We start from the raw sequence: 15,887 nt of genomic DNA on the forward strand, positions 1-15,887 counted from the left end.
GGCTGTTAGTCAGCCACACCAGCTGTGTTGGTGGTCCAGGTGTGTGTTCGTTGGACCAATGGTGGTTTGAAGGGGAGATTAGGATTATGCCTAACAACGATGACGGCCGGGAATTACCTGGCATCTTCTCAGGATTTTCAGAGAACACCAACTCAACTTTCCCATCGTCTGGAAACCTGGGATCTGGAAAAGGGAGGGAAGTTGATCATCCATCTCTATGTGTGCATGTCTACCTGCATGCGTTGGCTTTCAACTGTATTTTAGCGCCTGCACTCATCACCTGGTGATTAGACCAAGGTTAGCCTGTGACAATATTTACACAGAGCGAAAGAGAAAGATGAAAGAGAGAGAGAGAGAGAGCGAGAGAGAGGGAAAGAGAGAGAGAGAGAGAGAGAGAGAGAGAGAGAGAGAGAGAGGGAGAGAGAGAGAGAGAGAGAGAGAGAGAGAGAGGGAAAGAGAGAGAGAGAGAGAGAGAGAGAGAGAGAGTAGGTCATTCATTGCATTAGGCTTCCCAGTAGGCCTACTACTGTACCTATATAAGCTGTGTCAAGGTCTTCCTTGGGGAAAAGCAGGGGGCGACCGTGGATAATGCCAGTGTGAAACTGGAGCCTGAAGATGACCTCTCGGCTGGCTGTCTGGTGGTTTTTATTATAACACACCACCTGAACCACAGACAGCACACACAGACAGTTACCTCACCTGGTTGTCTATAAGGTTCATACAGTCACACCACTGAGCTTTGTATTACATTCCATTCAATTCCGGATTTTAAAAGTGCAGGTACTGTATATGAGTGTGATTATACCTACCATTATGTCTCCCTTCAGCAGTTGAGCTGGTTGCATTACAAAGTAAACCCTGTCTGTCTGTACTGCTCGCACGTGACTGTGAAAGGTATTAAAACACACAGACAAAGTAAACGCACATTTGCATTTAAATTTGAGTCATTTAGCAGACACTCTTATGCAGAGTGACTTACAGTGAGTGGATACATTTTCATACATTATTACCATGGTAACACTATATTTCCATAGTCCATCTTTATCAATCAGCAGAAGTCACAAAGTGCTGTACAGAAACTCAGCCTAAAACCCCAAACAGCAAGCAATGCTGATACTCTACAGACTATCTACAACAGACTATCAGTAATATTTACTAACCCTAACCCTAACATTAACCCTTACCCTTATTCTAAACCTAACCCCACATTTTTTTTTAAAGGGTTCTGCAGCGGTCCCCGTAGGACAGTTGTCACGACTTCCGCCGAAGTTGGTCCCTCTCCTTGTTCGTTCGGCGGTCGAAGTCACCGACTTTCTAGCCATCGCTGATCCTCTTTTCATTTTCCATTGGTTTTGTCTTGTCTTGTATCACGCCTGGTTCCAATCCCATCAATTACATGTTGTGTATTTAACCCTTTGTTCCCCCTCATGTCTTGTCGGTGATTGTTTGTTTGTAAGCATTGTGCAAGTTATGTTCTGGTGTGCGACGGGGTTTGTACCCACTTGTATTATTTTGTATATTTTGGTTTTCGAACGCTTATTAAACTGCTCCGTTTATAGCAAGTTCGGTCTCCTGCGCCTGACTTCCTTGCCACCAGCACGCACCCTTACAACAGTGGTATTCAAAGTCGGGGTCGCAGGGAATTGCAGTGGGGTCACCAATTATTATTATGCTTTTTAATTGTATTTTTAGGAGCAAAAAAATAAGAGAACAGATGATTCTATTGGACAATATACAGTGTTTGAGGAAGATCATTTGGGAAAAAAATGTATTGGTAAATGTATTTATTGGTTTCTTTCCATTTTGATAAGAAATGAAAATACAATGAATTGAAGGTTGTTTTTTCATGTAAAAATCAAAATGTACAGATTTTAAGGTTGTGTCAGTAGATTTGGGCAAAAAATTTGGTCGCCAGAAATTCTAGTGTAAATAAATGGTGTCCCCGCTGCCATAGGTTCGTTTTTGGTTCCAGGTAGAACTATTTTGGGTTCCTCTGTGTAAAGGGTTCTACATGGAACTCAAAAGGGGTTCTTCAAAGTGTTCTATGGGGACAGCTAAGGAACCCTTTTAGGTTTTAGATAGCACCTTTTTTTCTAAGAGTGTAACTGTAACCATAGCAAATAGTTGCTTTTCAACAGATAGTTTGTTGATACTATGACCATCTGTAGAGCATCTACAGATGGACTATCAGGAACATCCAAATGAATTGTGAATGAGTATGGTATCTCACTAGACTGCTGAAGTGCAGACGACCTGCAGGCTCTGGTACACTCTCAGGAACAGACGACATCCTGCAGACAACACAAACAGGAAATATACATCGCTAATTCAGTAGTGCACCATAAAATGTAAATCTGAGAACAGTGTGTATCACTGTGACGTGAGAGGTGTAGTATAGTGATTGTATGGGTGTTTCTAACCTCCCTCAGAATTGACGTTGGGCACGCCGTGAAGAACCACACAAAGGAGGAAGAGAGGAGAGTGATCCATGTTCATAACTCCCCTCAGCAGACTGCTGAACATCCACACATACCTAGAGAGAGAGGGGGGGGAGAGAGAGACTGTATGTCAAGTGATTGACCTCCCAAGTCTGACACCTGACCGCTGTGAAATCAGGTCAAATATCAGAACCAGGAAGCCCTCAGCCAGAAGGCAACATCTGAAGCTCACTGATGACCAGACAGTTGACCTTCGAACTATATTCATCTGTTGTGCAGAGGAGCTTCTGTGAACTTGATGTTAACCAATCAAATTTGCTTTGTGTGGGGTGGTTACTTACCGTTTCTGCGAGGGATTCATCAGGGAAGATACTTTGTCGTTGTAGAACCTTCTCATGGCAAAGTGGTCTAGACCCAGGTCTGCACTGAGGAGGACACACACATTCAGTCTAGACCCAGGTCTGCACTGAGGAGGACACACACATTCAGTCTAGACGCAGGTCTGCACTGAGGAGGACACACACATTCAGTCTAGACCCAGGTATACACTGAGGGAGACACACACATTCAGTCTAGACCCAGGTCTGCACTGAGGAGGACACACACATTCAGTCTAGACCCAGGTATACACTGAGGGAGACACACACATTCAGTCTAGACCCAGGTATACACTGAGGAGGACACACACATTAAGTCTAGACCCAGGTCTGCACTGAGGATGACACACACATTCAGTCTAGACCCAGGTATACACTGAGGGAGACACACACATTCAGTCTAGACCCAGGTCTGCACTGAGGAGGACACACACATTCAGTCTAGACCCAGGTATACACTGAGGGAGACACACACATTCAGTCTAGACCCAGGTATACACTGAGGGAGACACACACATTCAGTCTAGACCCAGGTATACACTGAGGGAGACACACACATTCAGTCTAGACCCAGGTCTGCACTGAGGAGGACACACACATTCAGTCTAGACCCAGGTATACACTGAGGGAGACACACACATTCAGTCTAGACCCAGGTATACACTGAGGGAGACACACACATTCAGTCTAGACCCAGGTATACACTGAGGAGGACACACACATTCAGTCTAGACCCAGGTATACACTGAGGGAGACACACACATTCAGTCTAGACCCAGGTCTGCACTGAGGAGGACACACACATTCAGTCTAGACCCAGGTCTGCACTGAGGAGGACACACACATCCACCTATTTACCAGGACACGTCTTGAAATTCCAGTTTGACGTCAGTTGCACTACATCTCATTCCACGTCCGCTCACGTTTCTCCCATAATTGCCAGTAAATAATTGTACACTTGTTCAGGTTGCACATGCTTACTCTCCCTACTGAATGCTAATGCTAGTTATTGCTAGCTTGCCTTAGTCTCTTATTATTATCTAATAGCTCCTTTACCTAGTTACTTTACCCTGCCTTTATGTACATACAGTGGGGCAAAAAAGTATTTAGTCAGCCACCAATTGTGCAAGTTCTCCCACTTAAAAAGATGAGAGAGGCCTGTAATTTTCATCATAGGTACACTTCAACTATGACAGACAAAATGAGAAAAAAAATCCAGAAAATCACATTGTAGGATTTTAAATGAATTTATTTGCAAATTATGGTGGAAAATAAGTATTTGGTCACCTACAAACAAGCAAGATTTCTGGCTCTCACAGACCTGTAACTTCTTCTTTAAGAGGCTCCTCTGTCCTCCACTCGTTACCTGTATTAATGGCACCATTTTGAACTTGTTATCAGTATAAAAGACACCTGTCCCCAACCTCAAACAGTCACACTCCAAACTCCACTATGGCCAAGACCAAAGAGCTGTCAAAGGACACCAGAAACAAAAGACCTGCACCAGGCTGGGAAGACTGAATCTTCAATAGGTAAGCAGCTTGGTTTGAAGAAATCAACTGTGGGAGCAATTATTAGCAAATGGAAGACATACAAGACCACTGATAATCTCCCTCGATCTAGGGCTCCACGCAAGATCTCACCCCGTGGGGTCAAATTGATCACAAGAACGGTGAGCAAAAATCCCAGAACCACACGGGGGGAGCTAGTGAATGACCTGCAGAGAGCTGGGACCAAAGTAACAAAGACTATCATCAGTAACACACTACGCCGCCAGGGACTCAAATCCTGCAGTGCCAGACGTGTCCCCCTGCTTAAGCCAGTACATGTCCAGGCCCGTCTGAAGTTTGCTAGAGAGCATTTGGATGATCCAGAAGAAGATTGGGAGAATGTCATATGGTCAGATGAAACCAAAATATAACTTTTTGGTAAAAGTTCAACTCGTCGTGTTTGGAGGACAAAGAATGCTGAGTTGCATCCAAAGAACACCATACCTACTGTGAAGCATGGGGGTGGAAACATCATGCTTTGGGCCTGTTTTTCTGCAAAGGGACCAGGACGACTGATCCGTGTAAAGGAAAGAATGAATGGGACCATGTATCGTGAGATGTGAAAACCTCCTTCCATCAGCAAGGGCATTGAAGATGAAATGTGGCTGGGTCTTTCAGCATGACAGAGATCCCAAACACACCGCCCGGGCAACAAAGAAGTGGCTTCGTAAGAAGCATTTCAAGGTCCTGGAGTGGCCTAGCCATTCTCCAGATCCCAACCCCATAGAAAATCTTTGGAGGGAGTTGAAAGTCCGTGTTGCCCAGCAACAGCCCCAAAACATCACTGCTCTAGAGGAGATCTGCATGGAGGAATGGGCCAAAATGGCAAAATAGCAAAACCCTGGATCTTTGTTGTTCTAACTTCTGCGACGCATACAAAGCCCTCCTCCGCCCTCCTGTCAGAAAATCTGACCACAACTCCATTTTGTTGCTACCAGCCTATAGACAGAAACTAAAACAGGAAGCTCTCGCGCTCAGGTCTGTTCAACGCTGGTCCGACCAATCGGATTCCATGCTTCAAGATTGCTTCGATCACGCGGACTGGGATATGTTCCGCGTAGCGTTGGACAAAAACATTGATGAATACGCTGATTCGGTGAGCGAATTTATTAGCAAGTGCATCGGTGACGTTGTACCCACAGCGTCTATTCAAACCTTCCCCAACCAGAAGCCGTGGATTGATGGCAGCATTCTCGCAAAACTGAAAGCGTGAACCACTGCTTTTAATCAGGGCAAGGTGACCGGAAACATGACCCGAAAACAAATAGCGTAGCTATTCCCTCCGCAAGGCAATCAAACAAGCTAAGCGTCAGTATAGAAACAAAGTAGAGTCGCAATTCAACGGCTCAGACACGAGAGGCATGTGGCAGGGTCTACAGTCAATCACGGACTACAAAAGGAAAACCAGCCCCGTTGCGGACCACGATGTCTTGCTCCCAGAAAAACTAAACAACTTCTTTGCTCGCTTTGAGGACAATACAGTGCCACTGACACGGCCCGCTACCAAAACCTCCGGGCTCTCCTTCACTGCAGCCAACGTGAGTAAAGCATTTAAACGTGTTAACCCTGGTCCACCCACACAGACAGCGTGGTGAAGAAGGCACAGCAGCGCCTCTTCAACCTCAGGAGGCTGAAGAAATTTGGCTTGTCACCAAAAACACTCACAAACTTTTACAGATGCACAATCGAGAGCATCCTGTTGGGCTGTATCACTGCCTGGTACGGCAACTGCTCCGCCCACAACCGTAAGGATCTCCAGAGGGTGAGGTCTGCACAACGCATCACCGGGGGAAAACTACCTGCCCTCCAGGACACCTGCACCACCCGATGTCACAGGAAGGCCAAAAAGATCATCAAGGACAACAACCACCCGAGCCACTGCCTGTTAACCCCGCTATCATCCAGAAGGCGAGGTCAGTACAGGTGCATCAAAGCAGGGACCGAGAGACTGAAAAACAGCTTCTATCTCAAGGCCATCAGGCTGTTAAACAGCAATCACTAACATTGAGTGGCTGCTGCCAACATACTGACTCATCTCTAGCCACTTTAATAATAAAAAATTGGATGTAATAAATGTATCACTAGCCACTTTAAACAATGCCACTTTATATAATGTTTACATACCCTACATTACTCATCTCATATGTATATACTGTACTCTATACCATCTACTGCATCTTGCCTATGCCGTTCAGCCATCGCTCATCCATATATTTTTATGTACATATTCTTATTCATTCCTTTACACTTGTGTGTATAAGGTAGTTGTTGTGAAATTGTTAGATTACTACTAGATTACTGCATGGTCGGAACTAGAAGCGCAAGCATTTCACTACACTCGCATTAACGTAGCCTAGTGGTTAGAGCGTTGGACTAGTAACCGGAAGGTTGCAAGTTCAAATCCCCGAGCTGACAAGGTACAAATCTGTCGTTCTGCCCCTGAACAGGCAGTTAACCCACTGTTCCTAGGCCGTCATTGAAAATAAGAATTTGTTCTTAACTGACTTGCCTAGTTAAATAAAGGTAAAATAAAAAAATAAAAATTAACATCTGCTAACCATGTGTATGTGACAAATAAAATTTGATTTGATTTGTCTGTGTGTGTGTGTTTGAGTGTCAGTGTCGTATGTGTGAGTGTGTGGTTAGAGTCCAGTGAGTGTACATCGAGCCTGTGCAAGAGAGAATATATAAGAAAATATACAAATAAAATAAGGGGGTCAATGCAAATATTCCAGGTAGCCATTTGATTAACTGTTCAGCAGGCATATGGCTTGGGGGTAGAAGCTGTTAAGGAGTCTTTTGGTCCCAGATTTGGCGCTCCGGTACTGCTTGCCGTGCGGTGGCAGAGAGAACAGTCCATGACTTGGGTGGCTGGAGTCTGACAATTTTTAGGGCTTTCATCTGACACCGCCTGGTATAGAGGTCCTGGATGCCAGGAAGCTCGGCCCCAGTGATTTACTGAGCCATACGCACTACCCTCTGTAGCACCTTGCGGTAGGATGCCGAGCAGTTGCCATACGAAGCAGTGATGCAACCAGTCAGGATGCTCTCGATGGTGCAGCTATATATTTGAGGATCTGAGGACCCATGCCAAATCTTTTCATCTTCCTGAGGGGGAATAGGCATTGTCGTTCCCTCTTCAAAACTGTTTTGGTGTGTTTGGATCATGATAGATCCTTAGTGATGTGGACATCAAGGATCTTGAAGCTCTCGACCCGCTCTAGTACAGCCCCTCAAGTCATGCATATTCATACAATTACAAGTCTGAACTTTTGACATTTATCTGTCCTTGATTGTAGATCCCCCAAACAGTTTTTGATATCTTGTGAAATTACTGAGATAATGGGTATCATTGGACTATTGTGAAAACAAATATACGCCCACGCATTGTATAGGCAACAATAGCAGGCTTATAGCTCATTCACTGTATTTGTACAGTGCTAATTGTACAAACAAATCAAATGTAACAAAAACACATTTACAGCTACCAAACAACAACATAGATAAGCTAAAAGTGGCTGGCTAGTAGGGTGAAATGGTAGGCTAGCTAGCACCTAGCGCTGTGTAAGCTAATGTTACATATGTAAATACTCTTAATATAGGCCATCCTTTGTAAAGAATGATCCCAACATTTAAAAGCCAAAACGTTAATAACAGAAATAGCAATCTGTTTAGCATAGTTACATTCATATGAACTGGAAAAACACACTTCTCCGGAAAGAGTTCAGACCCCTAGACGTTTTCCACATTTTGTTACCTTACAGCCTTATTCTAAAATGGATTAAATAAATAAAAAATCCTCAGCAATCTACACACAATACCCCATACTGACAAAATGAAAACAGGTTTTAGAAATTTTTGCAAATGCATTTACATTTATTTTTCTAAATAATTCCTTACATAAGTATTCAGACCTTTTGCTATGAGCTCAGGTGCATCCTGTTTCCATTGATCATCCTTGAGATGTTTCTACAACTTGATTGGAGTCCACCTGTGGTAAATTCAATTGATTGTACATGATTTGGAAAGGCACACACCTGTCTATCTAAGTTCCCACAGTTGACAGTGCAAGTCAGAGCAAAAACCAAGCTATGAGGTCGAAGGAATTGTCCGTAGAGTTCCGAGACAGGATTGTGTCGAGGAACAGATCTCGGTAAGGGTGCCAAAAAATGTCTGCAGCATTGAAGGTCCCCAAGAACACAGTGGCCTCCATCATTCTTAAATGGAAGAAGTTTGGAACCCCCAAGAATCTTCCCAGAACTGGCTGCACGGCTAAACTGAGCAATCGGGGGAGAAGGGTCTTGTTCAGGAAGGTGACCAAGAACCGGATGGTCACTCTAGCAGAGCTCTAGAGTTTCTCTGTGGATATGGGAGAACCTTCCAGAAGGACAACCATCTCTGCAGCCCTCCACCAATCAGGCCTTTATGGTAGAGTGACCAAACGGAAGCCACTCCTCAGTAAAAGGCACATGACAGCCCGCCTGGAGTTTGCCAAAAGGCACCTAAAAACTCTCAGACCATGAGAAACAAGATTCTCTGGTCTGATGAAACCAAGATTGAACTCTTTGGCCGTAATGCCAAGCGTCATGTCTGGAGGAAACCTCGCACCATCCCTACGGTGAAGCATGGTGGTGGCAGCATCATGCTGTGGGGATGTTTTTCAGTGGCAGGGACTGGGAGACTAGACAGGATCGAGGCAAAGATGAACGGAGCAAAGTACAGAGAGATCCTTGATAAAAACCTGCAACAGAGCGCTTGGTACCTCAGATTGGGGCGAAGGTTCAGCTTACAACAGGACAATGACCCTAAGCACACAGCCAAGACAACACAGGAGTGGCTTTGGGACAAGTCTCTGAATGTCCTTGAGTAGCCCAGCCAGAGCACAGACTTGAACCTGATTGAACATCTCTGGAGAGACCTGAAAATAGCTGTGCATTAACGCTTGCCATCGAAACTGACAGAGCTTGAGAGGATATGCAGAGAAGAATGGGAGAAACTCCGCAAATACAGGTCTGCCAAGCTTTTAGCGTCATAGAGAAGAAGACTCTAGGCTATAATCGCTGCTAAAGGTGCTTCAACAATGTACTGAGTAAAGGGTCTGAAAACTTGTGATATTTTCTTATTTTTTCTCAATTATCAAACATTTCTAGTAACCTGTTTTTGCTTTGTCATTTTGGGGTATTGTGTGTAGATTGATGAGGAACACATTCAATTTAATCAATTTTAGAATAAGGCTGTAACCTAACAAAATTTGGAAAAAGTCAAGAGGTCTGAATACTTTTCAAAGGCACTGTATCAAAATGACCAGAAAACCCCTCAAGTTATAGATAAATAATTATCTCTAGATTTTGAAAACAAAATCATGATTATAAATGTTACAAACCTGAACATCTGAAAAATTAGAAGTAGAGTTGGCTTCTTTTCACTGGGCTTCTCTTCCAACACATGAAGAAGTGTCACACGCTTGCAGCAGTTGCGAATTTCCATGACTGATACAGCCTGGAAATGTCCAGAAACTTCTTATTGCATAATTGGTTATTTACTATCCCAGAAATTCCCATATCACGCAAGTGTTTCGGGATAAGCGGGAGTGTGCAGGAATCCACACACTCGCATGGGAAATTCCGACCCACGACCGTGCACCTCAAATATCATGGAATATAGCATATCCAATTTCACCCAGAAACTCTGCTTTCAATGCAGTGACACACATTCAGTCTAGACCCAGGCCTGCACTGAAGGAGACACACACACATTCAGATGCAGGTCAGCACTGAGGGTGACACACACATTCAGACAAGTCTAATCTACAGGACTGTTTCACTAGCACAGACTGGAATATGTTCCCGGGATTCATCTGATGGCATTGAGGAGTTTACAACATCAGTCACTGTGTCACACCCTGACCTTAGAGAGCCTTTTTATGTCTCTATTTGGTTTGGTCAGGGTGTGATTTGGGGTGGGCATTCTATGTTTTGTTTTCTATGTTTCTTTATTTCTATGTTTTGGCCGGGTATGGTTCTCAATCAGGGACAGCTGTCTATCGTTGTCTCTGATTGGGAACCATACTTAGGTAGCCCTTTTTCCTCCTTTCGGTGTGGGAAGTTGACTTTGTTAGTGGCACTTATGCCCTGTAAGCTTCACGGTCGTTTTTGTTATTTATTGTTTTGTTGGCGACATTTTAACAAATAAAATAAAATGTACGCTGACCACGCTGCACCTTGGTCTTCTTCCAGCATCGGCCGTGACAGAACTACCCACCACAAGCGGACCAAGCAGCGTGGTCAGGAGGAGAGGACAGGACGGAAACCCGAGAGGCAGCCCCCAAAAAATGTTTTGGTGAGGGCAGATGACGTGGACGTCAGTGCTGAGGGGTGAGTCCGAGACCGAGGAGGAATTCTTGGACTGTTTGAGCGTGGAGTGGTTGGCAGTGGAGAGGGACGAAAGAGTTTGGAGGGGTTGGAGTCTGGAGCAAGATAGTCGCTTTGAGGAGCCTGGTACTGGTCAGGCACCGTGTTATGCGGTGAAGCGCACGGTGTCTCCAGTGCGCGTCCACAGCCCAGTACGTCCTGTGCAAGCACCCCGCAGTTGCCGGGCTAGGGTGAGCATCCAGCCAGGACGGGTTGTGCCAGCCCTGCTCTGCAGAGCGCCTCCTCGGCCCAGTATATCCTGCGCCAGCTCTACGCACAGTGTCTCCGGTGCGTCTGCACAGCCCAGTGCGTCCTGTGCCAGCGCCCCGCATGTGCAGGGCGAAGATAACCATCCAGCCAGGACTGGTTGTGCAGGCTCTACGCTCGAGACCTCCAGTGCGCCTCCACGGCCCAGTGTATCCGGTGGCTCTGCCAAGAACCAAGCCTCCAGTATGTCTCCCCAGCCTGGTGAGTCCTGTGCCTGGTCCCAGAGCCAGGCCTCTTGTATGTCTCCCCAGCCTGGTGAGCCCTGTGGCAGCTCCACGTACCAGACTGCCCATACGTCTCCTCACTCCAGTGATGATCCATGGCAAGAAGCCTCCAGTGATGATCCATGGCAAGAAGCCTCCAGTTGAATCCATGGCACGAAGCCTCCAGTGAGGAGTCCAGGCACGAAGCCTCCAACGACGGCCTCCAGTCCGGAGCCTCCAGCGACGGCCTTCAGTCTGGAGCCTCCAACGAGGGTGCCCAGTCCGGGGCCAGCTACGACGGTCCCCAGTCCGGGTCCCGAAACGAGGGTCCCCAGTCCGGGGTCGGCGACGAGGGTCCCCGCACCAGAGGTGCCACCAAAGTGGGGTGAGCCAGAGGTGGAGCGGGGTCTGCGTCCCGCACCTGAGCCGCCACCGCGGAGAGATACCCACCCAGACCCTCCCCTATCGGTTCAGATTTTGCGGCCGGAGTCCGCACCTTTGGGGGGGGGGGGGGAGTGGGGGTACTGTCATGCCCTGACCTTAGAGAGCCTTTTTATGTCTCTATTTGGTTTGGTCAGTGTGTGATATGGGGTGGGCATTCTATGTTTTGTTTTCTATGTTTCTTTATTTCTATGTTTTGGCCGGGTATGGTTCTCAATCAGGGACAGCTGTCTATCGTTGTATCTGATTGGGAACCATACTTAGGTAGCCCTTTTTTCTCCTATCGGTGTGGGAAGTTGACTTTGTTAGTGGCACTTATGCCCAAGCTTCACGGTCATTTTTGTTATTTATTGTTTTGTTGGCGACATTTTAACAAATAAAAGAAAATGTACGCTGACCACGCTGCACCTTGGTCTTCTTCCAGCATCGGCCGTGACACACTGGCTTCATTAATAGGTGATTGGACGACGTCATCCCCACAGTACATAAGTACATATCCCAACCAGAAGCCATGGAATACAGGCAACATCCGCAATGAGCTAAAGGCTAGATATGCCGCTTTCAAGGAGTGGAACACAAAATCCTGCTATGCGCTCCGACGAAACGTCAAAAAGGCAAAGTGTCAATACAGAACTAAGATTGAATCCTACTACACCGGCTCTGACGCTCGTCGGATGAGGCAGGGTTTGCGAACTATCATGGATTATAAAGGGAAAACCAGCCGCGAGCTGCCCAGTGAAGCGAGCCTACCAGACAAGCTAAATGGCTTCGATGCTCGCTTCAAGGCTAGCAACACTGAACCATGCATGAGAGCACCAGTTGTTCTGGACGACTGTGTGATCACGCTCTTCGTACCCGATGTGAGTAAGACCTTGAAACACTCACAAGGCAGCAAAGCCAGTTGAATTACAAGGACTCATACTCAGAGCATGCACTGACCAGCTGGCAAGTGTCTTCACTGACATTTTCCACCTCTCCCTGACTGAGTCTGTAATACCTACATGTTTCAAGCAGATCACCATAGTCACTGTGCTCAAGAATGCCAAGGTAACCTGTCTCAATGACTATCGCCCTGTAGCATTCACATCTGTAGCCATGAAATGCTATGAAAGACTGGTCATGGCTCACAACAACACCATCATCCCAGACACCCTGGACAAACAGGGCCTACAGAGGCCCATTATCAGCAACCATCCTGTGTTCCAATGGCACGTTGTGTTAGCTAATCCAAGTTTATCATTTTAAAAGGCTAATTGATCATTAGAAAACCCTTTTGCAGTTATGTTAACACAGCTGAAAACTGTTGTGCTAATTAAAGAACCAATAAAACTGGCCTTATTTTGACTAATTGAGTATCTGGAGCATCCGCATTTGTGGGTTCAATTATAGGCTCAAAATGCCAGAAACAAGAATATACTTGTATATAAAGGCTATTCCATGTGAGAAATTGGCAAGAAACTGAAGATCTCGTAAATGAATGCTGTTCACTGTCTACAGCTCAGAGTTCAACACAATAGTGCCATCCATGCTCATCACTAAGCTAAAGACCCTGGGACTGAACACCACCCTCTGCAACTAGATCCTGGACTTCCTAATGGGCCGCCCCCAGGTGATGAGGGTAGGCAACAACACATCCGCCACGCTGACCCTCAACACGTAGGCCCCTCGGGTGTGCGCTTAGTCCCCTCCTGTAGTCCTTGTTCACCCACGACTGCGTGGCCGCGCATGACTCCAACACCATCATTAAGTTTGCAGACAACACGACAGTGGTAGGACTGATCACCCATGGCGATGAGACAGCCTATAGGGAGGAGGTCAAAAACCTGGCAGTGTGGTGGCAGGACAACAACCTCTCCCTCAACGTCAGCAAGACAAAGGAGCTGATCGTGGACTACAGGAAACAGAGGGGAGAGCACGCCCCCATTCACATTGACAGGGCTGGTCCACACACACCAACACAGTTGTGAAGAGGGCACGACAACGCCTCTTCCCCCCCAGGAGGCTGAAAAGATTTGGCATGAGCCCTCAGATCCTACAGTTCTACAGCAGCACCACTAAGAGCATCTTGACTGGCTGCATCCCCGTTTGGCATGACAACTGCTTGGCATCCGACCGTAAAGCGATATAGAGGGTAGTGCGTACGGCTGAGTAAATCACTGGCGCCGAGCTCCCTGCCATCCAGGACCTCTATACCAGGCGGTGTCAGAGGAAGGCCCTAAAAACTGTCAAGACTCCAGCCACCCAAGTCATAGACTGTTCTCTCTGCTTCCTCTGTGATGACCCTCCCACTCTGTTTACCGTTTTCTCTCTCTTTGCTCTTGTTTCCTTATTAGGATGCCGGTGGGCGGAGAGGGGAGGGTCGTCAGCTACATGGGAAACACCTGGGCCCACTCTCCCAGGATAAATACACCACTTCCCCATTCATGGAGGAGACTCTCTCCATGCAGACACCTTTATAGATTTTGTTGTGGTTTTTTGGGACTTTTTGGTTGTTTGCTTTAGCACCTTTCAACACACCGCATTATCACATTCATGCATGCCAAAACACTCACTTACACTACTGATTACTGATTACACACACCATTGTTAATTGCATTTAGGTTACTTTATTTAATAAATATATTTTGTTACTCCTTATCTCCACGTTGTCTCCCTTTTGTTACGGGCTTTGAGCCGGTTCGTGACACCTCACGGCAACGGTACCGGAGCTCCATGTCTGGGAACAAAAGACTCCTTAACAGCTTCTAGCCATAAACCATAAGACTGCTGAATAGTTAATCAGATGGCTACCCTGACTATTTGCATTGACCCACTTTTTATTTTCACTGACTCTCTTGCACCTGCTCTATGCACACTCAGAGGACTCTACCCACACAATCACACATACTATACATATACTCCCACATGCAAAACACACACACACACACACACACATGCATATTAATGCCACACAAACACTCGAACATAGACACACTTTCACACTCTTCACATACGCTGTTGCTATTCTTTTTATTATCTATCCGGATTGCCTAGTCACTTTTACCCCTACCTAAATGTACATATTACCTAAATTATCTCAACTACCTCATACCCCTGCACATTGACTTGGCACCGGTACTATATGTATATTGCCTCAATATTGTTATTTTATTGTGTTACTTTTTCCTTTTTTACTTGGGCAATTTTTTCTTACTTTTTAACTCTGCATTGTTGGGAAATGGCTGGTAAGTAAGCATTTCATGGGAAAGTCTACACTACATGTGACCAAAAACATTTGATTTGATTTGTCTGCACTGAGAGACAGACACACACACACAAACAAACACACACACAGACAGAACTGCACTTAGAGAGAGACAGACACATATTCCGACACCACAGCAGTGAACCAATACACTCCTGTATTGAGACAGGTGATTATTTTGACTCCTTTGTGCTAGCAACTCATTATGCATTGTTCTGTAGAATCTAAAGTTTGTAAATGTAACGTGAACAAGTATTATTACTAAAAGAAGCTTTCATATCAAACCCGACGTCCCGAGTCATTACTTTGAAGATAGTTATAGAATAACTATCTAATCACCTGTCAATTGCACTTAACTAGCACGTTCGCTCTCTACTTCCTGTCGCAAGGCATTCTGGAACTTGCAGTCAAAAGCCTAATTCAATATTAACCAGTACAAAATATGTATGTAGTTCTCTCAATCTCCAACACACAAATTCTAATACAATTACAAATATCTTTAGATAGAGCTCGATGAATTAACTTAAACAGTAACTCTGTAACCCATTAAAGTTACAACACACCATACTGCGCTCCTTTCTCTAGTCTAGCTATATCCATACACATACACGCACACGCACACGCACACACACACACTGGGGTAGAGATAGGGAAGCTGACACAGAGTCAGGAGGAATGTTATCACCATTTAACAATCACTACAGAGAGTCAGCTGACAACCACGGGGGAACACACACACACCTACACAAACACACACTCACTCACAAAAAGCATGCACACACTGGAAATAAACACTTCCCCTTTCCTGCAATTGTTCTTCCCACCTTGTGTGACCCATCTATTATCTCTCAGTGACATTACTGACACTCTAAAGTGAACTCTGGGCTGAGGAGGACACACAGGGTTGCGTCTCAAATGGTGCCCTATTATTCCTTATATAGTGCACTATTTTTGACC

General features: G+C 45.7%; 1 protein-coding gene across 2 annotated transcripts in view; it reads right to left on the reverse strand.

Annotated features, from left to right (window-relative positions):
- Positions 1-15,887, reverse strand: part of si:ch211-191a24.3 (tensin-3) — a 103,170-nt gene that overhangs the window by 72,983 nt on the left and 14,300 nt on the right. The window contains exons 6-11 of one of the 2 annotated variants that reach the window (XM_055943987.1): positions 2,780-2,863; positions 2,421-2,533; positions 2,231-2,291; positions 810-885; positions 533-662; positions 118-183 (exon numbers count right to left, since the gene is read on the reverse strand). In XM_055943987.1, the coding sequence (XP_055799962.1) occupies positions 118-183; positions 533-662; positions 810-885; positions 2,231-2,291; positions 2,421-2,533; positions 2,780-2,863 (530 nt within the window). The remainder of the gene's footprint in view (positions 1-117; positions 184-532; positions 663-809; positions 886-2,230; positions 2,292-2,420; positions 2,534-2,779; positions 2,864-15,887) is intronic. The other variant, XM_055943988.1, reaches the window with a different exon arrangement.

This window comes from Salvelinus fontinalis, chromosome 14 (assembly GCF_029448725.1).
Source record: "Salvelinus fontinalis isolate EN_2023a chromosome 14, ASM2944872v1, whole genome shotgun sequence".
NCBI classification, from domain to species: Eukaryota; Metazoa; Chordata; class Actinopteri; order Salmoniformes; family Salmonidae; genus Salvelinus; species Salvelinus fontinalis.